General features: G+C 39.8%; 1 protein-coding gene across 1 annotated transcript in view; it reads right to left on the reverse strand.

Annotated features, from left to right (window-relative positions):
• The window catches only part of TMEM163 (transmembrane protein 163), an 87,944-nt gene that overhangs the window by 22,744 nt on the left and 37,968 nt on the right, over positions 1 to 27,232 (reverse strand). The window contains exons 3-4 of the mRNA XM_066323337.1: positions 11,762 to 11,805; positions 10,539 to 10,630 (exon numbers count right to left, since the gene is read on the reverse strand). Of these exons, the coding sequence (XP_066179434.1) occupies positions 10,539 to 10,630; positions 11,762 to 11,805 (136 nt within the window). The remainder of the gene's footprint in view (positions 1 to 10,538; positions 10,631 to 11,761; positions 11,806 to 27,232) is intronic.

Below are 27,232 nucleotides of genomic sequence, written 5' to 3' on the forward strand. Positions count from 1 at the left end.
TGAGATTCGGGGGCGTCCACCTCCACTGTCAATTTTCAAGCTGCTATTAGTAAGTTTGCACTTTTTCCTCTCATTTTATCACAAAATTAATTTCCTAAGGAGGGTAAGTCCAACGATCCAATTCATTTGCATTTAGCAGATGCAGCAGAACAGCCTCCTAATTCATGGATTTAGCCTTAATTCTATCTTACAGTTTGCAATTCTTTGTCATAATTCCCTACAGGTAGTGATAAGACTAAAATTCTGTAATGTTGCCAACACAGAATTAGAGATTAATCTCACTCAGATTTCTGAGGTGGTTAATTTTCAACATAAAGAAGGAATTTTACCTTTAGCATGGTCTTGCCAAGCTGAACACCCCTTCCGTGAGTTGACCAGTTTCAGATAAAGAGGTTGATCCCAGGTAAGCAGCAGTCAGACTGATGTAAGACTGCAGGTTTAGATTCTCAGCTACTTGTTTGGTAACATTTTATAAAAAATAAATTGATAATAGTAATGAAATTAAAAATATATGCTGCGTAATGAGCTCTACCATAAACTACCACAAAAAGCTACACAAGGGTGACTGGAAATTAAGTTTTTTCTCATATCAACTGACTGCTATGGAACAGCCAATGCAAGAGCTTTTCTTTCTCAATTATTACTAAGAAAACATCTTTCTCAGTTTCTATCTCAATTATCATCCCATTCTCTTTCTGGCAGGTCTTTACAGCAGCACAGTACCAGCGAGGGTTTGCAATGAAGCCCTTGGAAATTACTCCTCTCAAGTCAAAGGCAGCACAACAGAATTAAAGATTCAGAAAAAATTAGTGATGCACATGAATACAATCACCAAAAATGTGTTAACTTTCTCCTAGCAGCTCATAGAGAATTGTTTTGGGGCAGGGGGGAAGGAAAAGGCTCTCCTGCACTTCATGGTTTCTCTGTTACAGCCTGGAAACTATTGCACCACCACACTTCAAGTCCATTAAACTAATGCCTGAAACATGATGACACCATGTGGAACAAAAGTTTGTCAGTAGCAGTCTAATGACTCCCCAGTTTTGTTAATATATGATAAAATTAAAATGCAATATTAAAACCCTAACTTTCTTTGCAAATACTGCATTATTCTCCCACCTGTTTCATTCCTTGCAGTATCCCAGATTAGCTGACCTTTTTTGATTATATGGGCTATTTGGGGAGGGTGTGTTTATTAGTTTTACCAAAGTAAAGAGGCTCACAGAAAAATAGAAGAGTCCAGGATGGAAGGAACCTCCAAAACTCATCTGGTCCAACCTTTCACGGAAAAGGGGAGCCTGGATGAGATTCTCCAGCATCCTGTCCAACCCCATCTTGAAAACTTCCCACAGTGAGGACTCCGTCACATCCCTGAGAAAGTTGTTCCAGTGATTGATTGTTCTCACTGCAAAAATTTCCTTTCTGGTATCAAGATTACTTGCCTTATTCATAGAAAATATTTTGATCATTTAAGCTGAGCTACAGGAGTAAATATGACAAAAAGAACAGGAAAAAAAAATCATTGTATAAACCACTAGGATTTGTATTCATATTCTTGAGATAGAAGCTCTACTCTCACATTTGCAAAGCTGCCATCTAAACAAGCTTCAGTTCCTCACCCAATTCTCTGGCAGACAAGATGCTGTAAATAAAAGACAATACTTTAATTTCTACATATATTCTGGTTGTCCTGCAAGAGCTGGTTCACTCTATTTTAATTCTGCATTTCCTTGATTGTTAAAAATCTTACCACATTATATTTTCGTAAGGGAAATGAGATTTCCACCATGGATTGATGGTGGAACAGTTTCCCGGAGAGCCTATGGAGGCTCCATCCGTGGAAGTTTTGGAGACCTGACTGGATGAAGGTGTGAGTGACCTATTCTGATGTCACAGCTCACTCTGCTCTGTGCCAGAGACCCCCTGAGGCCCCTTTCAACCTGCATTGTCCTGTGATCCTATTAATTTTTATTCACAAAATCTTCAACTTTGCAGGCTCTGTCAAGATCTTTCAGTACTAATGACTCCTAATAGCTCACAGAAAAGGAAATGTTAAAAATCTCTGCAGGCTGTTTTCACCACTGAAGTGGTGGAAAATATTACTTTGCAAGGAACTGTAACTTCACATTAAAATGAGCTGCAGGCCAATAAGAACAATATGAGCTCCAAGCCCAGGAGTAATGTGAGCTTCTTCAGCAAAGCTGAGAAAATCAGTTTTATGATGGATACAGAATTTAATCTCTGAGTAAACCCACCAAAAAACCCTCTACAGTTTAAGTAAGAAAAAAAGGATAAAATTAATTATTTTAATAAAAACTGTAAAAGTGTTAAATCCTGTTTCCCTGTGATTAGAAGGGATTTTAGTCTTAGTGGCTGACAGAGTGAATATCATGAACAGAACCATTCAGGGGAAGTCACATGGTGTAACAAGGAAGGCAATTGTCCAGGAGGTTTTTGCTGTCAGAAGTTGGGAAAATATTTTTTGAGCATGAAGTATTCATTCACTTTCTAATTCTGTATCTGTTCTTTTTTCTCAACTGTCTTCTATGTTTAATTACATGAGAGGAACCCTTTACCATCTCTTTGCTTTGCTGGTACGCTGGTTTTCATTCTTCCTTCCCAAAACCAAACACAAATTACATTCTGTGACTATTCCTTCATTAATAACTTGGAATTTGCAATAACCTGCACCATATTTCCTCTAGACAGGAGGCTCTCATCCCGTTCAAACTAAGTATGGCATGCTTTCATTTCACAGTGGTGCTATGGCAGCTCTCACAGCCAACTTACAGTACTGTAAAATGCCATTTACAGCCAGCCCAGGATTTCTCTAGTGCAGTCAAAACTGAATGTTGGCATCCAAAGGATAAGAATTTGGGAGGAAAAGGTTCAAATTTGGTCACCAAAAGAGGGATTTCTGGTGGCAAACCAGTGGGGTCTGCCCGATGGAGATGATGAGAAGCACGGTAGAGAAAATCTGCTGTCACACAAGTGAGGAACAGGAGGAACTGGGCAAGGAGCACTCCTGCCAGGAAAGAAGGGTGTGTGGAGAAGCAGAGGGGGGCCCCAGGCAGCTGTGCTGGGGATGTCTGTCAGCACAGCACCAGCACCCCTGAACACTGCCAGACACAGCAGGGACAGGTGACAGCAACAGCTCCCTTGTGGGGACTGTGCCTCTGTGGCAGGAAGGGCCTGTCCAGCACACAGCACACTGTGCCACAGCTCTGCTGCTCTGTACTCTAAACACAGGCATAAAATTACAGTGCAGCTCTTCACTAACGTTTGCTGCTCTTCTGCAACATTGCTGAGACCACTGTAGCCACATTTTTCATGAGGGCGACATCCAGAACTCTGTCATCTAACATCTGCCTCTTCAACTCATTAAAGAACTAGCCACTGTGACATATTATGGTAATACACAGTCGAAAAATGCAGTATCAGCCTCAGTCTTGAGATTCCTGCCTATTTGTCATGCTCTACTGCCAATCTAAAGCTTCCTTGTGTCCAATTAGGCAGCTTTATCAGCTACTGGTGTAGCTTAGCTGTTATCAGGTGTTCCTGAAGACGTTTTGGACACCAAACTGTACAGAATCACAGCTGTTCAGAGTATCTACACCTGCCTGCTGCTGGCTGAGGAGGGAATAGAGTCAGTTTAAGAGGCACTTTAAAAGGAATGGAGTGGGCTTGCTGTTCATCACACATGTTCCATAATCCACCCCCAACTGCCAGGATCCAGATCAGCATCATTACAGATACTTCTTTTTTCTCACCGTACAAAAACATAAGCCCAGACTAGGTTACGCAATAAAGAGAATACAAGTAATAGTCCAAATGACCACTGAAAGTCAATTTTTCAATTACTGTGTTAGAAAAGTGTGTTGTGATATCACATGGTCTAGCTTCTTAAAAGATACGGAGGGGAAAAGCTGTCTATGTCTGAGCCTCAAATCAGCTCTGCTGGGAAACCATTTCGTGCTGAAAGTGTTACAGGCCTTCTAAAACTTTTATTATCCCTCAGGATTTCCACTAGTTGCTGCAGAACACGGTATTTACATACTTAACATCATGCAGCTGAACTGGGGCAACAGCTCCATAAATAATTTGATGCTCCAGGTATGGAATATCTGACAGAAAAAGCTAACAGACATTTCTACAACTGGGGGGAAGTTTGAAAACTCTCATGACCTATTTTTCTAGTTCCAAGGTCTGCACAGACCCTGCAGCTGCACTTGGAGTACACCTGCCTTACAATCTCCTGGCTCCAGCACTGCTCCTCCACTTGCAGCAGATGATCAGAGACTCTGCCATTCCCCTGAACCTGGGAATTAAAGCCTTTTTGAGAACCTCTATAATATTCTTTTTTATGGTGATCATCAAATTCCAGCACAGGAAACATCATATTACTGATTTTATACACATATGCCTATGTGTAAATACTAGGCAAATACACACAAATCCTGCTTAATCAACTACCAGTTAAGTAAAAGGAAAGGCTTTCATAGCTCCAGTAAAATCATTGCCAAGTCTACAGATGCCACAGTTTTTGAAACAGATTTTAGACTATATAAATATATACATTTTCTATTTCATATTTAATATAACTTATATCTGCAATGATTTTTTTGGGGTGTGCACACAACCGTAGGCATACAAGCATTTCTGCCTGGGTAAGAGAAAAGTTTGTGACTGGTTTACTGTTGTCTGAATGTGGGATAAAGAATTTATGGAGAAATTATGATGTTTATTAAGTCAGCCTAACCAAGCACCTCTGAAACTTGTCTCTAGCACTGTACCTGGATGTAGAATTTTGTCCAAATATTTCAGAAGAAAGAATGGTTTAGAAATTTTCAGTGTGGCCAAGAAGAAACTATACTTCTCCTCCTATAAAGCAGATACTGAAGCACAGGTGAGCACTCCCTTTGAAAACTCCCCACTGTGCCTCATTCTGTAGGAGAGACAGGAAAATGCAGTGTGAGGCCAAACCCTTGATGGCTGAGGACCACACGTGAGTTGCAGAGGCAGGTTCTGAGCTTTTTGCTGCTTGCAGCTCCATGCATTTGACATTTTTCCAGATCACTTAGGTATTCCATTCACTCATCACAAAAGAGCTTTGCCTCCAGCCACAGAGGTTTGCCCTGAACTGTGGGTAGGTGCCGATTTTGCCATCTGTGCTTCGAGTCTCTTTCGTATGTATGGTATAGATAAAATTATCCACAGTTTTTTTCAATGTGACTGATATGTTGGGTCTGAACCCAGAGGATTATTTTCATTCAACACTGCCTAAATAGACAGTGCTCATTTAGCTGGGTTAACCAGCACGGCACAGCCAATCCGCACATGAAAATTTAAATACAATAGAAATACTGAAAATGTGGGTGGCTTTATTTAATTCTGTGAACCAAGAGACATATGCCCTGAAACCATATAGATCAATATGCTTTCCTTTTGCATCAGAGGAAGAGAGAAGAGCCAGACCCAACTTTGCAGTATGACAGTCGTAAAAGGTGGCTTCTAATTCTTTCAAGCTTCGAGTGCAAAAGTAGGATACCTCACAATCCCCATATTCCCCATATGCCTAATTGCAATGCACATAAATTCAGTATAACTTCTGCAAGGCTCCCCATAACCAGATACCAGGGTAAATCCTCCAAGTGGTGTCATCTGAACAAGAGCAAGAGAGAAAAAAGGTTTACAATTACTTCAGAAGAAGTAGCTCTCACTGTCTTGTGGTCTCATCACATTTTCTTCTGTGATTTCTCATTTCTGATGAGGAGCAATCAAATATCTTTCTCAGAGATTGCTTTTAGCTGAAGCTCAATTAGAAATTCTTGGATTAAGCTCTTTCAGTTGTGTTCTGAATGTCCAAACAGGTGAGAACACCAGTTCTTCCTCCCCATAATTTAGGAACCTCTTAGGAAGCAAATCCCCAGGACGGGCATTTTTCACATGGCAAATGGGCTCAGCATCCTGAAGGTATCAAATCCACAGCCACAGCTGAGGTGTAGAGATGAAAGTTAAACTACAGGCACATAACAAAGCACTTAGGTAATATCTAATTGCAAAATGACTCTTTTGTTCTGGCAAAAATCTTTCTCAGAAGCAGGTGGAGCAATGACAGATATCTGCATCTGTGTCTACCACACTGTAGATTTTAATTCCTTTGATTTTGGTATTACTGCTCATGTTTCAACAGCTCCACCAATACAAAAAATAAAAAGGACATATCTGCATTTATTATGTATTATGTTATGGCAACATAGAGCACCACAAGTGTGTTTAAAATGATTAGTCCATGATACAATTTAATTTTCATATTAGGTAATTAAGGAATGCACAGCCAGAGTCTGAAATACGTAATCAAAACACCCAAGCAAATAAACAAACAAAACCACAACACCAAAACAGCGAAAGAAACGTAAGAAATATGTGTTTTCTGCTCTTGCTATAATCCAGAATGTTCATTATGAGTCAGGTTTCCTATTTACCCTGGCACTGGGTTAAGAAAGATGTTGACAGACTGGTTCCTGGGAAACACAGAATTTAACTTAATATCATCAACAAAATAATATATAGCAAACACCAGCTGCAACTGTCAAGAGTCACTGTCTTAAATATGCTGTACAGAGTTGGGTTTTGCAATAAAAAAGCCAGTAGCCAAAAATCCCAGAATCCATGGATCCCACAGGCACAGGCAAATACTGGATCCTGTCCTGCATTGGACAGAAAAGCAGGATCTTTCCAACCAACTGTACTGGAAAAGCTCTGCTTTTCAAAGCTTCCCCACAAGGCTCTGTGCATGTAGTTTGTTATTCTCTTTTTCCAGTCCTTCCTTTCTTGGTGCTATTTCTCACTTTCTCCTCAGACACAGCTCCTGCACTCCAACCAAGTCCTTCATTCCTGAATTTTACAGAGGCTAAAAGCTGCCTCTGGCTGTATAGCCAGTTCAACATCTCATGAGATATTTTTCCAGCCTTCCATGAAGAAATTTCTACTACAGTTATTTACTGAGTTTATTTGAGCTCATGAAAAACCACTGTTGCCAAACCACTGCCAATAAAGTTCTTCCTTTGCTTCAGCAACCCAATAAGCCACCAAGTTGCTAAATGTTTACTAAAGGGCAGAATATTGAAGGCATTTGTAAACTGGTTATGAAGAACAGCCAGGGGGACCATTCACATTTCTTTGCACATTTTAAACTCCTCAGTCAACTTCAGTTGTAAATTTTCATCTTTAGTGGAGATTTCCAGTTATTTCTCCAGCTATTTCAGCACTCTTTCCTTTCTTTAATTCCTTGATCATTGCTTTTTGACGACTTGTTCAGCGCCTTTACATTTCGTGCATGTTAATTTGCAACCTACAGATCACACTGAGCAGATCAAGCTCTCATGAACTATGCATGTACTCTGACTCTCTTCCCAGATATCTGCAGTCCTTCCCAACTCTTGCATTGCCTCAAGACCTACAATTCTTTCAAGGACTCTTCCAAAAAACATCAAATATTCATCCCACTCCCACATACTCCTTCATTAATGAGGCAGGCAGGCAGAGTCAAGCAGTGTCTCTGCAATCTTGCAGTGGTTTAATTCCTGACCTTGGTGAGTGTTTTAGCCTTGGCTTTTAATTCAGTGGTACATCCAGGAGCAGTCTGAGCAGCAGCAGGAAGGGTCACAGAGCCCTAGAAGGGGCAGGACTCTGGAGCAAAAGGAGTTTTCTCATCAATCCGCCCAGTGAAGGCAAAGAGATTTGAGATGGCTGAACCTGGAGAACCAACAAATGGTTACAGGGCTGGTGCCACTGCCAGGGTTCAGGCTCCTCTGAGCTGTGTGGGGTGGTTGGCACCCTGGAAGGGAAGGGATGAACTGAAGGGATGAACATTGAAAGTGTACTTTCCTCATCTCATCCCAGAAAACAAGAGAAATCAAATGATCTAATGGAAGTGAAACGTGTTAAACGGAGTTAAACTCAGCAGGGCACATTTGCATGATGGTTTCAGCGCTCCAGTTCCCCTGGAGTCAAATGGAAGTGCCTTGGTTCCTCTCAGCAGAACTTGGCACAGCAAGCACTTCTGTGCTCTCAGTGCCAGCCCATCCAGTGCTGCAGCTCCAACTGCCATATGGCTGCAGCTCAGCTAAGACTACGCATTTCTTCTACCTCTTGCCATCCTATCCTCAGTATTTAATTCACAGCACATCATGAGTCAGGCTGCATTCCCTGTGCCTTTTCCTGGGGGTGTGTTTTTCAGTCTATCTTTATGTTCTCTCTCAGTGACGTCCAAGAGCTGGGACTGAATCTAACACTGCCTTTCCATGAGGGGATTTACACTGATTTTAACGGATTTTGGATCAATCTCTTGCTGTCAAGTTCATAAAACAGGAAGTTTTACAAATTTGCAAAACGCAAATAATTGGCAATTCCACTTGGCTTCTGCCAAGGATCTAAGGAAATTTTCAGATATAGGATACACAGACAAATGCAACATTAAGTCAGTAAAAGACAGACCTATAAATAAAGAACTAAACTGAAGCTACCTTATTCTGGTAAACCCCTGCACTGAGGCAGAAAATGGCCAGGCACACAAAACCAGGAATAGCACACAGCACAACCTGAGCACCCACACAAATTTGCACCACACTGTCCAGGAGAAGGCCCACAGAAAATGAAGATTGTGGCAGACCAGGTGGAGTTAGAGGCAGATATGATACAAAGATTATTCATAAACTGAGCAAGCAGCCAGCAGACGTCACTGCAACATTTTCCCAGGGTACAGGAGGAAAAACAATTACATGCAGCATTTCAAGCTAGAGATTGATTAAACACAACAGGAAATTAGAAATGTGCCTCCCTCAAAAATCTGACACAGTAAGAGTTGCCTTTAGCAGCACAACCATCTCACCATCTCTTTGCTGTCAGTACTGTGATGGTTCTCCTGTCAGCTCTGGAAACAGAGGGATAACCAGGCTGACTATCCAGTGATTCATACCCCAGCATATGGGAATATTCTTTCACTTGATTCTGAACTCATCTTGTAACCTTAGCTATCTTCAGCTAATGGGCATGGCAAGTAATTCACTGACTTAATTTAGCCTTATGTAAAGCAGAGGGATTATATGAAAGCAAATTAAAAATGAGCATAAAAAAACAGGAAAATGTTTACTACTTTGCCTGTTCACTTTACTGGCTTAGCCATAGGGATATGTTGAGTATTCTTTTGTATTGGGATTTATTTTCTCTTTTAAATACTTAACAAGGTTCACTTGAAAAAGCTCAACAGAAGGAGATTTCAAAAATATGTTAATTGAATGTTGACAGGAATCACTGCGGACACCCACAAAAGCAAGATACTAAGAAAATGTCTGTTAAATTCTCCAAATCTGTGCAGGGAGTCTAATTTTAATCACATTTTTCTGCATTTGTTTTTATGAATCAATGCCACATCAGTCTTTTATGCCCTCTTATTCCAAACTGTTCGGTATGGAGCCCTGCCAGAAAGGAGCTCACAGCCCTGGCAAGCTGTTGCATGAGCCTGAGTTAATGCATGTAAAAATACTGCTTACTTCTTCTTAGTTTTTAGGAAAAAATTGTGACGATGTGATTGAGACCCTCCAGGCTGCAGGATTTTTGTTGTTGGTTTTCTGTAGGTTGTTTTTTTATCTTACCAGTTATGCAATGTTCAGTTTCATCAAGCTGCCCTTTATTAAAGGGGCATCATTAGAGGTATTTCAGCACAAACCCTACCTGATCCTCCAGTTGAACTGTTTTCCAGTCAGGTTGGATGCTGCCAGCAGTGCCAGTACAGAGAAAAAAACAAAACCTGGCAAATGTACTGCAATTCTCCACCTAAATGCCCAAAATTTGAGTAGGAATTTTAAATCTTCTATATGTACTAGTTGGAAAAATTGTTGAGTCAATCTCCACCTGGTCTTCTCAGCTACCATATGAATCACTCATAGAAATGATGCAGAACACAATTCCCACTGTGATCAATGCTGCACTGCATATGTAAAGACTTTAGGATAGGATAGGATATATAGGATATATACAGCAAGCATTAAATATGAAAAAAAAACTGCTTGCAAAGTAAACATAAAGAAGACATGCATCACTGTTATACTCTCACTTAAAAAATTAAAGTGATTGATATTCAAACTTGTTAAGGGAAGTGCAAATATAATACAAGCATCAGTTTCAAAAAACATACTCTAGTAAGAATAATTCAGTAAGATGCAAAATGAAAGACTTACAAATCTATTACAGATTGCAAATACAGTTCATTTGATACAGGTGCTGCAAGGGCAAACAAATTGCAAAGGCCCAACCATTTGTTATGCTGGCTAAAAAGAAACTAAAAATCACCATCACAGGGAGGTTTGCCTAAGGAGAGGCTGAGTGTTTGGGAGCAAGCAGTGAGCAGAGGGAAAGAATACTTGCTGACATGACAAAGAGTTTTTTGTCAAAGCTCTGGAATCTGTAGCCTCCCAGCTTGACAACAAGGGCCCTGCAGGCCCCTGCCAGAGGCAGAAGAAATGAAGTGTACTCACATGTACTCCCTGTGAGCAGAGTGCACCGCGGCTGCGTTGCTGTAACGCCACAAAACTATGGCTGAGGACAAAACATCCAGGGTGGCATCAAACTGAAAGAGATACACAATCAATTGTTTTGTGGGCCATTAAATGTGCCCTGCACTAAGAGCAGTGCATATACCAACCTGCTGCACAGGCTCAAGGCAGCTTCAAATAAATCACTTTAATGAAATATCAGGGTTTGAGTTTATTGAATTGATCTTCGCATTCTCGCCGGGTATTATTGCACAATCATACACCTCAAAGCTCAGAAAGTCAATCAAGGGATTAAATATTTTTGAATTTTTAATCTATCACTTGTGAATAATTTAAGAAAAAAACAAACATCACAGTCTGCCACAGTAACACTCCAAGAGTTAAAATACTGGTATGATTCTAATGCAGACTGTAAAGATATAAGTGTAGAAAAGTGCCTGTCAAGCATTCCTTTTTCCTGTAGTCACTAATTTCCTGCAATAGCTTTTGTTTCCAACCAAGAAAATATTAACTTTTTCTCCAAAATCCCACTCAGATTTCATCCTATATGAATCTATTATTCTGTATCATCAGCAAAACTGCCATGTTTGTATTCCCAATTAATGCAGATGTGGTGTCAGGAGCACTGAAAACCAGACTTGTCCCACTGTAAGAACTTTAACTCTCATGTCAAACTTCCTACAGAGTCAATCTGACCTTCAAAATTGAAAGCTAAAGATAAATTATTTGGTATGAGTCATTGCTTGTCGTTAGGAATTTTTTGCTCTGCCACTAATCTGGAAAGTCATGGCAGGGACTGGAGAGGGAAGCTGTCATTCCAAAGGCAACAGCAGTCTTACCCTCAGCTTCAATGGAAGCAGTTCAGGAGGGAACTTCAGAATTTGGCTCAAGTTCAACAAAAAAAAAGAGTTTTAATTGAGAGGTTTTGTATAACAAAACCATATCATATTTATCAGCTATAAGGTATAAGCATGGGCATTAACTCCAGGATAGGAGTTAATGGGCAGAAACTGAAAAAGCATAATTAGAGTATCTTTGCCACCCTTTCCAATTCTTGACTTTAACAATGTTTTTTTCTAATCCGTTATTGACTTTTGCAAACTTTCCATGAATTTGCCATAAGAAAAAATGCAGTATTTCATGTTCAGAAAATGCCCTTGGAAAAGAAAAAAAGAGTAGATAATATTTCAATTGTGTCTACTTACAGCAAATCCAAAGGATGATGCACTGTATCTCATTACGGAGACAGCTGAAGGAAAGAAAATATTATTTAGAATCACTTTAAACTTTCTTTTGCATTTTTTTTAATTTTTCTGTTGTTCAAGATCTACAAAACCAGTTTTAACACACGGATTTACTTTCACCCAATTCCTCCTAGAACAACCTGACCCAACACTTAAAAAATGTCTACAAAAAGACCTTGTGCCACAGGAAATGGTTAGAACACTCAAGAGATTTCTCCAAAAATTGTAATGGGGGAGATGGAGCAGCATTCAGAAAGTCTGCTCATGAAACAAGCTGAGTTTTCAATGCAAATTTGAGCAAAAACATTTCGAAACCACAATATCAAACTCTCAGTCTCAAAGTGCTCCTTGATTCAGCCAGGAGGTTCAGGCCACCTGAACTGGATGACAGAAAATTACACAGGCCCATTGAGACTTCTTGAGTGCCATCTTTTTGGAAAAAAGCCCAAGGGTAACTCACACTGCCCCAAGAAATGCTTCAGATCCCATCATTTCAGTGGCTTCCAATGCAAAAATATCAGCAGGAAGTTTTGACCAGCCTTGGTTTTGACCACATCGTACCTTCCAAAAAATAACCAAGACTGAAAATGAGCTCATACCTAGAAAAAAGCCACATTTTTTACAATTTTATTTCTCAATTCCTAATTTCACCACTTCAGTTTCCAATTCTAGGAAGGCCTGTGCCAGAACAAATACTTCAACAGCCCAGAGGAATTCCAGGGAAGAAGCAGGCAGCACTGGAAGAGGAGTCTCCTGGAGATTCACAGAATCACTGGGTTGGAAGAGATGTCCAAGATCATGGAGTCCAACCCAGCCCTAACACCTCAACTAAACCCTGGCACCCAGTGCCACATCCAGTCTTTATAAACACATCCAGGGACGGTGACTCCACCACTCCCCCGGGCAGACCATTCCAGTATTTAATCACTCTTTCTGGAAAACCTTCTCCCTAATATCCAACCTGTATTTCCCTTGGTGCAGCTTGGGGCTGTGTCCTCTCCTTCTGTCAGGTGCTGCCTGGAGAAAGAGCCCAACCCCACCTGAGCAGAGGCACCTTTCAGGGAGTTGTGGAGAGTGATAAGGTCACCTCTGAGTCTCCTTTTGTCCAGGCTGAACAGCCCCAGAGATGGGGCTCCATCAAATACAGCTCCCAGCCTCACCCAGCCAGGCTCTCAGGACTGAGCAGCTCCAGCCCCTTGCTGTGCTTTGTGAAGGACCATCTGAACCTCTCCTCCCTGAACGAACTCACACAACTCCAGCTCCAGTATTAAGAGGGCTTGAAATAAAGCCTAAAATGATTGATTTGACTACTCTTATATGAACAGATATCAGCTAACTTAATAAGAACACATTTATGTAGAAGAAAAAACAAATAAACAAAAAAAACCAGACTCATCAATGACTTTGTCAATCTTAGGCTGACAAACACAGTATCTAATTCTCAGTGTTCATTAGAGCAGCTTGGCAGAACAGAAACACTATGATTTGACTGTTCTTTTCGGTAACAGCAAGCTGCAGTTCTGTGGCACTTATCTGGGTAAACAGAAACTAAATTCTTGGGAAAAAGAAACCCCTTTTGTTATGGATCTAAAACCTAGGTGTGGTCACAAGCATGCCAGAGGTCACAAATACTTGGACTTTGTCACTACATTTGGCCAAAACACAAAGAAAAGTCATCAAGGTTCCTCTCTCCAGACTCCAATCCTCTCAAAGTTGAAGAGTACTGAAACAGTGTAGATTTACATCTCCCTCTCATTTTTAAACCATGATTTCCCACACTTCATTCCCTAGGTAAAAAAAAGAAGCTATATTTCTTGATCAGACCTGCCAGTGATCTGCAAATTTCAACACTTCAGTGCATAATAATATATTGCCTATCAAATTTTCATTGTCTGCCTCCTTAGAGGCACACAGTTTCAAAATCTGCAGAAACTGCAAAAAAAATTATGGGGATTCACAGGTACATACAAACTTGCAATGTTCCTGTCATTGCTGCTTCCATATGATGCAGTTCAAAGCAACACTTCTACTCCTACTTCTATTTCCAGCTTACCCCTCTAGTGGAATTAACTCCTCAGCTTTTTCCTGAATTGCCAGTTTCTTTCCCAAACCAGACCCAGACTTTAAACAAACTAATTTTATGGTGCCTTTAAAAATGAATATGTAATTTCTCTGGTGATGAACTGCATACAGATAGCCACACCTCAAGGATGCTCAAGGGGATGTACTTGGTGTATTTAAAGCGCAGGGAATTCAGCATGAGAACTATTTTTATTTTATGTATTCTATCACAGCAGTAACACACAATCTGTTTGTCCTGAGCTATCTAAAACAGCAATGAAAAACAAGTATTGACTAACAGTGTCACAGTTCTGCTCAAACCTTTTTGCTAATTAGTGAATATAACTAGGACTGGTATCCTGCAACACTACCTTTTAGTGGTAGAAGGCCATAATAAAGGTAATTAAGACCTTTTAAGCACTGGAAAGATGCATTTCTATATTATTTATTTACATGCTGGTTTTCTAATGGAATAAACAATGCATTTCTTTTCCTTTCAGAGTCAAATAACAACGTTAAAGCACCTTCAGCCCTGACTTAAGCACATTAATGCTTCTAGCTGGCAAGTACAGTCATAAAGCTCCCCAGTAAATCATCCCAGCTTAAACAGGGTGTTTGTCCACAAATCCAGGTTCTGTGGCAGTGAAAGCAGCTCTAATATTGGATTACAGGGTATCGCCAAGAGAGGCTGCAACAGACCAACCACATCCACTAAAAACCACTGGTTCCCACTCCAGACACTGCACTGGAAGGACTCTTGGGGAAGCATTTCTTAGCAGCCCAGCATTTGAGAGCCCTGGGCAAAGGGATAATTGTGGTCCTTATGTCTCCAGTGTCACTGCTGGGCTCCAGGAGAGATGCAGGGATGGGCCACGGAGCTTTTGCTGATCCCTCACCTTCCCTCTTCCCTCAAAGTGCATTTCCAGCGACTCCCTGATGGGAATAAAAAACCCCCAGAGATTCCTAATCTCCATACTGAGCCAGAACAATGGTGGGAAACAAGACATGGGGAAAGAACAGATCAGGCAGCTTAAAGCCAATGTGAGGCCACATTTAGCAGCTGCACTGCCATGAGGTGGAAGCCTGCTTTTAGCTGGTTTATTGGCTAAATTGGACAACATTTTATTACCTCTACAGTAAAGCAGATAATCCTAATGCATTTCCCTGACATTTGTAAACAGAACTTGCAAGCAATCAGAAACTAAAAATAGAGCCAGCAGCGTAAGCAACAAATCTACCACTGTCTCCACCTGCACAGCAACATCAATTTGTGAAGTCTGCCAGCCTATAGGTCAGGTTTTGGTGGAACTCCTTCACCCCTTTCAAAGGGCTTTTTTTTTTTTTTTTTAATTTGATTTTATTCCAAATCAATTTTTTTTAAAAAGGCTATTTCCCACACATTCTACCCTCAGCAAAATAAGGGTTTTATTAATTTCATGTGCCTCAGAAAGAAATCATGAAACTAGGGCCTTAACCCCAAAATAGTCCCACTTTTTCTTTCCAGACATCTAGTCTGCCAGCAGCCTTTGTCAGGTTTAATCCAGCTGAAATCTGTTCTAGGGTGAGAACTCTGCAGTTACCCTGGGACTCTCATTTCCTTCCTCGTGTTGGGAGAGTTCCCTGGCACCTTTTTGTACAAAGCTAGGAGACAAGACAGAGGACAGAAAATTAACTCTGGCTCCAGGTCTTTCACACAAAAATTTTGGGGATGAGTCTGACTGCAAATGAGAGATGGTACACAAAAACTGCTCCTCCACCTCTCATAAACATCTCCTCTTACCTACTCAGAAAGGGAAAAACTATTTTTAGGCAGCTCCTCTAGATGGGACAATCACTGCATCATGTTTGCTTTGAAACTGGTCTTTCTGAAAGACAGGCTTGGATGTCAGCACATCAAATACCAAGGCTTCAGAAGCACAGGACCTGCACTCGGCAGAGATCAGTCAGGCAGTTTGAATGCTGCTGGAAGTGGTGGACTTGTGTCTCTGTCTCTTACCACGCAGATCTTGCAGGTTGTACAGTCACGAGCAAGAGGAACTGGAAGTTCTGCTGAATCAGAAGTGAGACTGAAATAAAGTCTGTTTTCATTGCCTCGTGTTGGTAAAACATCTAAAACTAATGTTACAACAAATATTTCAAAATAAATCCGTTCCAAACGGAGAGAAACAAATAAGCAGTTATTCTCTAAAAATCCCTCACAACAACTGAATACAAAGAACAGACAGGTGTGATGATATTAATACTTGTTAAAAATGCTACTGACCCTGATCAACAGGTACACATACCTTCCCTCAGGTGCCTTCTCCCTTCCCCAGAATCCTAGTAGAGCAAAATTTAAGAATTTTTAGGCACAGCATGAAATTTCTGCAGTCAGCAGCTACAAATGGCTGCCACACATTCAGTATCTCAAACACAAATCTGGCAGACACCTTACCTACAGAGCCATCCACCAGTGTCATCCTTCTAGATCTATATTTCTACCCCAAAGTAATTGGCAAAAGCATTCCAACATCATCTATACAAACTCTTCTGCTCATTTTCTCAGTTTATATTGCACCAGCACAGTAAAGCCCCTCATTTCTGCTCAGAACCATTACACTGTTATGTATCTACCAAGTGAAACCTAAATTTAACATACATCAAACCTGAATCTTCATCTCATTAGAATTTACGACCAATTTTAAAGAAGTCCCTAAGAGGGTTCATTTTTTCCACCTTCCTGAAAGGTGTCACAGCAGCATTGTGCAGAATGAATTGCAGGAGATTCCGAGGAGATTTCAGTCCTTGGGGAGGTTCAGCTCTGGGAACTCAGTGAATGGGGCTCTAGAGTCAGACATCAAGTCTTCAGCTGTGCCCCTGCCTGAGGTATCACTGTCAGGCCAAGAAACCACAAAAAACTCTCAAGGTAACACAGAAATATTTGCAGATTCAGTAAGGGATCAAATGTTGCTATTGGTAGCAGGAAAGCTTTCCAGGAATAATTGTCTTTCCTTGTCCATTTTGTCGATTTCCAGTTAATTTTGCTTTTATGTTTGGCAAATGGTCAAATCTTTAGCAGTTGCAAACTTCCATAACTTCATTTACTTCAGTGAACCACAACAGTGTGTATCAGTTGAATGTATTCTTCATTTATTACTACAGAAACAGTAAAGTTGCAGGACTTTGTGCAAAGGTTTTCCTTTGAGTTTAATCTAAACAGTTCTTTCCAGTTTGTCCACATGTTAACAGAAAATTTTTTATTATTTATTATTGTTGTTGTTATTATTAATAATATTATTATCTCCAACGTTGGGATTTTCTATATTAAGTGATTCATTTTTCAATGTTTCAGTTTTAGAAGTTTGTAAAACCTGTTTTTGTGGTTCTTGAAAAGGAATACCAGTTCTCCCCTAACTCCCTTTGCTTACCTGTTTCTTGTTTTCATTTGAAACTGATTTTCCATTGTACCACGGTGCTCAGCAGGAGTAACAAAGAACAAGAAAACAGTCCAGTCCTAAACCTCCCTTAGGCTGCAGATTCCCTGCTGCTTTAATTCCTTTCACATTCCCTTTTGGCACCAAAAGAGCAGCCAGGCCTCCCCTGGCATGTCCCACAAATGGGCCAGACTGGGCAAACTCACAGGACTGCCCAACCCTGAACTGTGAAATAACCCCACTACAAAAAAACAAAGTAAAACTTTTCAAATGTTGAAAACATTACCCTTGTGGAGAGCACAGTGACCCAGCTGTGATACACAGCAAACTGAGCATGGCAGTGATATAAAGAAGCCTGACATAAAGCCCCTGAATGACAGAGACGCACAGACACTGACAGTAAATCTGTTCCTGATTTCAAGAAAAAGAAAAAAATAATGCCTGGGATATCTTTTAACAGCTGCTGAAATATTTTCTGTCTGCAGCAAGCTTTCCACACCACCCCTCAGTGAGTAGAGCACTAACAAATGGTCAGGCAGCTATAGGGGCTGTCAATTTTCTGTGGCAATAGAAAATTTTCCCAGCATGGCTAGAGATGAGCACCAGGAACCATTTCTTTAGGGAAAGCCGTTTGTGAAGCCAGAAATCCGACAAGTCCCATTGGGGAGAGTTAGCAGCAATTTCCAGGGCTGCTCAGAGCCCATAGAGGAGCAATATTCCAGCAATATTCCAGCAATATTCCAGCATGTGCAAGGGCTCTGCAAAGCACAGGAGAGAGCAGCATCCCTCCTGTCTGGCATCCCACTGCTTCACACACTCCCGTGCTTCCTCTCTCAGGTGCCAACCTTCTGTTTCCAAACAAGATCATCTCAAAAAAAATTAAAAAAAAAAAAAAAAAAAAAAAGGAACACAAATAAATCAGAGCAAAGGAGGACTTGGTCTTTTTTGTTTAGTTTTGGCTTTCCAGGGGGCAGGAACTAAAAGAGGGGCCCATATGTTACAGCTCCAGTTGAGCTTTATTGGGATACTAAATGCATATGTTGGCATTTCAGAATAGAAATAATCAAACTTTTAGATCTATAAAAAAACCCCAATGAGATACATGGTGCAAACTCTGCAACTGAATACACAGGTGCATACTTTCATCTGTTGTGTTTCAAATGGGGTCACTTGAAATGCCCAAAATAACTCACTGCAATGACATTAAAGCACATTGTCTTTTAATGAAACTATGTATTATTGATGCCCCAGCTCCAAATAGAACAACTGAAATGGCCTAGAACGTTGCAAATCTTGTAACTGCACATTTACCAGGGAGGTTTTTGCAGCTTATACCTATAATCCACGAGCTTTGTAATTTCAAGCCTGGAGTGAGCTTCCAAAGGGAGCACTTGGACCCTGAACAGGGACAAGGAAGGAGTGGTACCTTGGCTAAAAAAGCCACAAATTACCTCAAATGTTGGGTGACATCAGACACACTCATCAGCTGTTTCTAAAGCCCTCTGGCCAAGATTTGTAACTTGCTGTATCCAGGCAAGGGTTATCTAGATTTAATGACCTGGGAGAGTCTCCACACAGAAAATTTCTCCCATTTTTTTTTGTTTTATTGACTGGAGGCAGTCAGTAAAGAGAAGCATTGAGGTTCTACTCAGCAAAAAAAACCCAACAAACAAAAAAAGCCCCACCCCAAACTGTTCTTGGGAGTCTGGCCGGTTGATTTAAAACAAAATTAACAGAATAAGCCAGGACACTGAGGTGAAGACCCTTATCTGACCTCAAGGGTTTCTGGAATCTTCATAGGGATTCAACAAACTCATGTTTTATAAATGTATCCTTAAACCTGTAACAGCTTGGACACAGATTAGGCATTTTTACCAGTCGTTGAAGGTTTTCTATTGTTACTCGAAGAGATGAAACACTGCCTTTATTCTCAGGTTCTGGTAAGTTCCTGTCCTGTGGTCACATTAAAAAGATGAAGAGATCCTTTCAAAAAGATAATTAAAGACAGATATTACACAAAAGCTCAGATGTATTAACACAGAATTTATATGCAAGGATTGAGGCTAACTGCAGCACAGCCAACAATAAATGTATGAATATCATTGGCTCTGCTATTGGCTGTGTATTGGTGTCTGTAAGAAAAAAAATATTGGTTATAACTTCAATTAAGAAGCACAGCCCCCTTAAAATAGCATAGCCAGTGAGAACTGCACCCCCTGCCCCTGACAGGGTTATTTGTCTCCATTCCTGTAAAGAAGCCTACTGATTCCATTTTAAAAAGATGCTCAATTTGAAGTTGGCCAGATTTAGAAGAAATTTATCAGAAATGTCCAAGTGCCAAAGCTCCAGATTCAGGGTATTCTGAAATTTATTTTTGCTCTCTATTTTCATGCTGCTATTTCATATTTGACCGAGAACAAGTTGGAGTAATTTAGAAATCAAGAGCATTTAAAAAAAAAAAAATCCATGTTGCTGTTAAAAAAAATAGAAACAATTAAGTATCCTCAGAGCAGCAGACAGACAGAACCCAGTTTTGAATACCTGGAATCACACTGCAATCTAACCTCTGCCCAAATAAAATTGTCTGAGAGAAATGTAACACAGAGGATGTAGATCAAGAGAGGATTTAGTTAGCTTTCTCTTATATCCTATTCTAGAAATACATCTATATTTCTAGAAGTATTACAACTATCCTGTAGATTAAATACACCTCTTAAATAAGAAAAAAAAAAACCCTATCTATGGTTTAAGTTTACTCCAGTTTGACTCTTGTCAGCAGTCTTTAAATTTAGAGAAAATAAGCACATTTTAGCCATGGTAAGCATTTAAAACCATTCCACAAAGGCACTGGCTAAATTCTCACTTTTCCACATTAACTGTAAGAATTCTTTTTTAGTATCTACTATCCATGGTACAACACAAATGAATTTTCAACTTGTGAACAAATAGAAATCTGTCAGATAGGAATATTTACACTGAAATTCTCGTTAAATACACAAATCTTTTGATCAAAGTTCTTTCATTTTCCCTAGAACTTCAGTAAAATTTTAAGCAGCTCATCATATGAAGAAATGCATTGCAACAGCTTATATTTACCATGGAAAGTTTTCCAAGCAAATTAGAGTCTGTTTTATTTGATGGATTTTAACTTTTCCTTTCAGTGTGTGTGTGGAGGAAGTTATAGTTTTGAGGTCATTAAAGACATGTAACTATATTTACAATTACATTAAAAAAAAAAAAAAAAAAGAAAAAAAAATGTCTACATTAAAAAAAAAAGTTCCTATTTCAGAGGAAAGGAAACAACTGGACCAGGGACCACAGGAGATTTTTGAAGATCAGAGATCCAGAATAATAAATTAATAACCTAAAGTTAATAAGTCTAATAATCCAGAAGAAGTGTAACTGTGTGAAGAGCAGGTAGATCCAGCTGGCTGGCACAGGGCACACACCATACTGCCAACCCTTAAACATCTCCTGTCCTAGGATTCTTATCTCTGAAACAGGGTGCAAGTGCTTCCACAATCCAGGATGTTCATTTTGCCATAGGAAAGGATGGAGTAATTCTGCAAAGAGTGACAGCAGGCACCATCAATATCTTATCTATTCCAATAAACTCTGCCCTGCCATGACCTGCCTTTTATATCTCACATTGTCAAAGCCTCAACTTTTAGGACTGCAAACTTTACCCCTGGAAAACAGTACCCCAATTAGAAACGAGCTGTAGGAGCTTCATGGCATTCCCACAGCTTAACAGTTGTGAGGGACTATTTTTATACTGAAAGTATTTGAACAGACTTCTGAAAATCAAAGCAGATTTCCTTCTATGGAGAAATACAGCACGTCTTCAGAAGTGTATCAAGTGCTGAAAAAAACCACACCTTTTGAAAATAATTTTGTATTGTCCCTTAGCTTGCATTAGTATAGTGTAATTGTAATTACTGAAACTGATGTGCACCCCCACTGATCAGTTTAAAGCCTGTTTTTGTCCTGCTGAAACCTCTAGAACACAAAAGCAGTGGGAGCCATGAATGCAAAGGTGACTATTTTAAGCATCCCTCATTTTAGCTCCCTTTGAAAAGTTATGAATTTGGAACAGCGAAAAATGAGTCCATACAAAACTGTCAGCTGGACACCAAATAATGAATACATCCCAAAAAATTATAAGAAAGAGCTGTTAAAAATTACATTCAAACTCTGGTATCTGAAAACATAAAGGCAGGCTTAAACTTCTTTTAAAAAAACGTTTCTAGTATAACCACCTATCTGTGTTCCATTTTTTTATGACGGTAAAAGAAGATATTTGCTTGGCATTTTCCTTGATATTCTTTGTCTGGTTCCTTGTCTGGTTGCTCCTTCAACTCACAGGTGGTTGTCTTGCAATGCTGTTCTTGAGGAAGATAAACAGAAATAGAATAAATTCTCTTCACGTCTCCATTTGGGATTTAGAGACCTAAGGCTGCTGCCCTGCCTGGAGCCCATCCACACCTGACCAAAACCAAAACTGGAGATTTATTCTCATTTTTCTCTGCATGGCTCTCCTGAACATGCCAAGAATGGAACAAGGTGTGTGAGCACAAGACCAGAAGAAATTCACACTTTTGACATTTTCATACGAAATTTGTTCTCCAAGCATTTTAATGAACTCAGAAATATGAAAACCAGGGAAGATCCAAACTGAAAAGCATTGGCTGTTGAAAGATAATTAGTTGCCTTCACAGCCCTTTTCATCATCCCTATCGATTTCAGAGACAAGACACGTATCAGGGCACCCCTATTTAATTAGAAGGCTGGTGAGCAGCTCCAGAGCCAAAACAAGCTGCCAAGTACAATTAAGCAGGCTGCCAGAATACAGCACAATCTTAGAGATTTTCCTTTTATAAAGGGAGATTAGGAATGCACCATCCCAGACAGCTCACTGACTTACTGGAGAAATTTTAAAACCCGGTTTTACATACATATCTAAACAGAATTCCAATTTAAAGTTGCTTTTTGATGTAAAAAAAATTGAGATACCTCAACTGGCGGTGGGAAAGGACATCTGACCAGAATTCTCCAGCCCATTTTAGCACGTAGGAGCCTGAGGACCTGTTCTCAGAATTTAAGCACACAGCACTTCATGCTAAGGACACTTCATGCTAAGGACACACTTCACAGCTGTTCCATATCCCTCTATTAAATCTTTCTATTTAATCTTCAGTTTTAACAAGTGGGAGTTTAATTCCTGCCATTTAACATCATAAACTAGTAAAACTCTCACAGAGGTGTTCTCACACTCAAAGAATCTGCAGTTATAAAAACAAAATATCACTTGTTGTCCCTTTACTGGTCAGTATGTTCAAGAATTTCTTTATGTGGCACATTTGACAAAGCACCAAAATTCACACCTGGAAGGATTATATTGGAATAAAACAACAGATATTTTGGAACTGAGGGTAAACTGGGAAAATTACCACAATTATAATAAATTTTACCGGTCCATTTTGCTAATAAACCTACAAAATGCCAAAACAACAATGGTCATCATGAACCAGCAAGTTCATTCATAATTTAATCTCAGTACTGTCCTATCAATATTTATTTACATTTACTGTATTGTCAGATAATCTGTGGCAGTTTATCACTTAGATTGTTACACTAAAAACTCATTTCTATGGTCAGATAAATTGAAATAAAGAGATGACTGAAAATGTTACCTTGTTCATTCAGTTAGACCAAAGGACAGATTTTATCACCTATTTCTGGGTATTTTATCATGGATCATGATCGAAGTAACATTACACTAACATTTCCATCTCTGGCAGGGAAAATTACATTATTGGCATAAAGCAGTGAAATAGTCCAGGTAATTCAAGTAAAATGGATTGATTTCAGTTCACCAACTAAAAGACAGCAGACCCAGGCTCTACTTCTTGTACAGACCCTGGAATGCCAGGAAATCTTCAAGTTTGTAGTGGATTACTATGCTTCTTCACTAAAAACCACCCAGCAATGAAAATTCACCCTTCTTGCACAAACTTAATTAAACAGTCAAGTCCTGAGCACAAACAATCCCACTAAACAGATCAAAAGTCAGAAAGAAAAACAGAAAAAAAGGTAAATCCTCTGTGCTGCATTTTATCATTGTAAACTGAAATATGAAGAAACCCTCGGGGGAGAGAAGCACCTGCCTGCTGGTTCTCTGTTGGACTGCAGGGAGGAATTGCAGGCCCTTCAGACAGATCTCTTCCTCAGACGATGTGTTAATCTCCACAATCTCTGGCTAAGGGCTGCAATACAGAGCGCTGTCATCAATCCTCCCGCGGTGCTGTGGCACGGGGATGCTCTGACAGCCAGGATGCCACACACACATAAACCAGCCCTGCACCCAGGCTGCAGCTCCAGACCAAACCCAGTGTGTCACATCAGCTGCCAGCTCCAAGTCATCAAGCAAAAATTAAAATGAAATGTGAGCCTTACTAACAAATTTCCTGTGTTCTGTGTTGTGTTTTTTTGTTGTTGTTGTTGTTGTTTTGTTTGGTTTTTTTTGTTTTTTTGTTTTTTAACAAGCTCTGTTAGTAGCTTTTAAATGCGGTAACTCTAAATAAACGGTCCTGAAACATTTTAGAGCTGTGGCAGTTTTCTCCCAAGTGCAGGGTCTTCACAACAGGCAGCAATAGGAGAACACATACAGCAATTCAGAGACTGGGAAGAGCTTTCCTGGCAGACCCAGAGCTGTAAAACTAAAAGAAAACCCACGAAGTGATTGACGTACCCCACTGCTCTGCATCTGCCCAGCTTTAGAGTAATTGGCTTGACACATCTTCTGCTAATTCTGATCAAAGTAACAGAACACTTGAAATACTCTCTGATGAGATGAGTTTAAATTATTTGGACAGAAAACAGTCCAGATAATATCATAAAAAATGTGATGATAAGGCAGAGGGATATTACAAATTTGTACACTGCTATTTACAACATGTAATCATGTCAATAAAACTCAAACTACTTCAATTTATTTTTTCTGTTCCATGCACAGCTCCAAGGAGCTCCAAGCCTTACAAACACATTCCCAGAATAAAACCTGATATGTTGGGCAGCATGAATGTATATTTTTAACATACAAAACAATTCTGCTGTCTATCTTTTTGCTTTTCTTTCCTGTTATGCAGTTTCAAAACTAAGATGAAAATGTTATGTGTCAGTACACAGGGAATGTTGAAATCAGAGTTGAAATGCACCTCACTTGGAGTCCAAATGACTTTTCAGTGGAAGACACTAAACACCAACAACCCATGGAAACATCTAAAATGTCCTGGCTTGATTTTTCTGAACTAAGCATAGTCTCTGAAAATCCAGTATCAGCATTTTATCTGTTGCCCTTCTGAAAATGGATCTAACTTTAAATGGGTTAAAATGTCTTCTACAACCATCAGACAGCAAAACTTTTAAAAAATTTTGGCAACTCTCTATTTTTTAAAACATTTTTTGAGATTATTGACAGCAAACCCCCCCCAAACTCACAGACATGCACACATACACGCTTTTATCATTCTTAGGTCTTCATCTGCTCTCCTTTCAGAGATCAGCCAGTGTCTACTCATTCTCTGGCTCCACATATCAGTAATGATGGGTTTGGGTTGGGTTGTTTTTTGGTTTTGTTTTTTTTTTTTCATTTCTAAATCATGTTGAGAATACCTGCTGGTTTATAAAAGGAAGAAGACTAGAATTACTAACACCACAATGCTGGACTTGTATTTCCAAAAAAAAAAAATCCTGACCCTCGAGCCTGAGATTAATTTTAGCAGAAGTGGTGGGTTTGGTGATGCCTGAGCACCGCAGCACTTCAGATTGAGCAAAGATGTCTTGCTCACCATTCCCAGCGTGCCAGATCTGGTGTTTTCCTTGGCAAGGAGAGGCTCTAATGCTCCTCGGGCTGAGCAGCAGTCCCCGAATGACGCACACCTCGCTGTCCCCAGTGGTTCCACCCGTGACTTCCCTCCCCTGCTGCCTGAGGAGGGAGGCATGTTCCTTCTGCAAAGCCTCCCAAGCCAAACCAGGTACCTCACATTCAGTGACAGCTCCGTGCTAGCTCAGCCACTGCTCTCCATCAGCTCCCAGCCTCTCTCACAGGTGAGACATCTCTTTTACAAGTTATTGTATTGTTTTCCCTGGGCTGCTCTTATTCATCCTCCCGGCTGCCTGCTGGTCAGGGCCAGAAGACAATGCTAAGTCTGCCACTCACAAAAGAGACTGCAGCAAGCTCATTCTGCCACTTTAAGAGAAAAATCAAGAGTAAAAAAAACAGCAGTGTAAACTGAATGGAAAACATCTGCAGTTAATGCTTGCAAGCACACGAGTTAGTTATCTCTGTAGTCCTGTTATAGAAGAGTCTAACAAATATTTTCCCTCTACCCCCAAGTGTATTGGCTCAGGAGATACTATTGTAACATTCAAAACAGAAGATTATGTTATTACGTTAATAGTAGCTTACTTTTGGAAAGCAGAAAAACAAGTTAGTTTTTGTCAGTGGTGCAAAGAGAATCACAGTGAGTTCCAGAGAACTCTGAACACACCTCAGTGTGTGTTTTATGGTAACTTGATTGCATACGTAGGAGATAAGAGTCCAGAGCCTTCAGACTGTGCAAATTTACACCAAGTTCCTCAGATATGCTTGTTTATTTATACTGCTTGATTATCTTACCTTCCTACAACTGTCTGTGTTTGTAACACTCAGCTGAATGTTAAATTTTCCCAGTTTGAATAGAGTGCAGTAAAGAAGTCTAAAAATTTCCATGGAAATTATTGAGATAACTTAATCAGGGATAGTGCTGTGTAAAAGAATACTTACAAGAGAAAACATTGTTTTGCAAATATCTGTCTGAAATGCTGTAAAATAATATCCTTTCTTCAAATGAGAATTCTTAACAGCTTAAGTATCCTGATTACATCCTTCTGCATAGTATCTCTTTAAAAAAATATGCTGCCACACGCTACTTCATTCTTCCAAAAAATAAAATAAAGAAAAGGCAATTGAAAGGAAACTCCAGAGAGAAAAAAAAAATTAATTCAGAACTGTAGCCGAGGCTCCTCTGGGGTAGGAAGTAGGAATGACACAGCTGCTCCAGATGGAAGCCATGAGATTAGTCACAGTTCACACATAGTCTTGAAAGGGCTTAAGAGCAACTCTGAATGTTCTTCTGCAGCAAGAATTTATCCTTGTACAGGAAAGGAGGTGATCACTCTGAACACACACAGTGTGCAGCCAGGTAGTTCAAAGAATGTTTGTGAAGTGGATTTTCAATCTCCCATGTGTCAGAAAGCTCTTATGACACAGAAAACAATCTTTATAAAATGCATATATCTATAAGCTCATAATTTCAAAGAAAATAATTATTTCTTTCTGGTGTCCTGTGCATTTTTTTAATAAATATAAGACAAAAAACAAAGGGCCTGTTTCAGGACCAGTCACTAGGTACACTAAAAGCCCACTTTCTGTGGCATATTAGTGCTGTACTGTATTTTGAGTTATCAGCCAAAACTGTACAAACTGTCCAGGGCACAATCTTGGGGCACAACTCCCCCAGCTATGTTGTCCAAAACTCTGGTACACAAATGAGCTCTTGGAATGACAGTCCACTTTCCACAGACATTCCAAACTGATGTAATCAAAATCCTGAACATTCTTTGATGGATCCTGATCACAATAAGGGAAATTCAGAGGAAAGGATCAAAAGCCTAAATGATACTCTAAAGATTCCACTTATTTAATTTTTTTTCTTTTTTTTTCCTTCACACGCATGATCTTCCCAGGAATGCACAGCAAAAGCATCCCTCTTTTCTATAAAGGACTTCTTTGGAATTTGCTTTTGTCATAAACCATAACAGGAACAAAATGACAGATCCCCACCTGGCCAGCTGAGTGTTAAAGCCAACATTTATTCCTACCTGATTTCACTGTGAGAGTTGTGCTTCGATTCAA

Source organism: Sylvia atricapilla, chromosome 7 (assembly GCF_009819655.1).
Source record: "Sylvia atricapilla isolate bSylAtr1 chromosome 7, bSylAtr1.pri, whole genome shotgun sequence".
NCBI classification, from domain to species: domain Eukaryota; kingdom Metazoa; phylum Chordata; class Aves; order Passeriformes; family Sylviidae; genus Sylvia; species Sylvia atricapilla.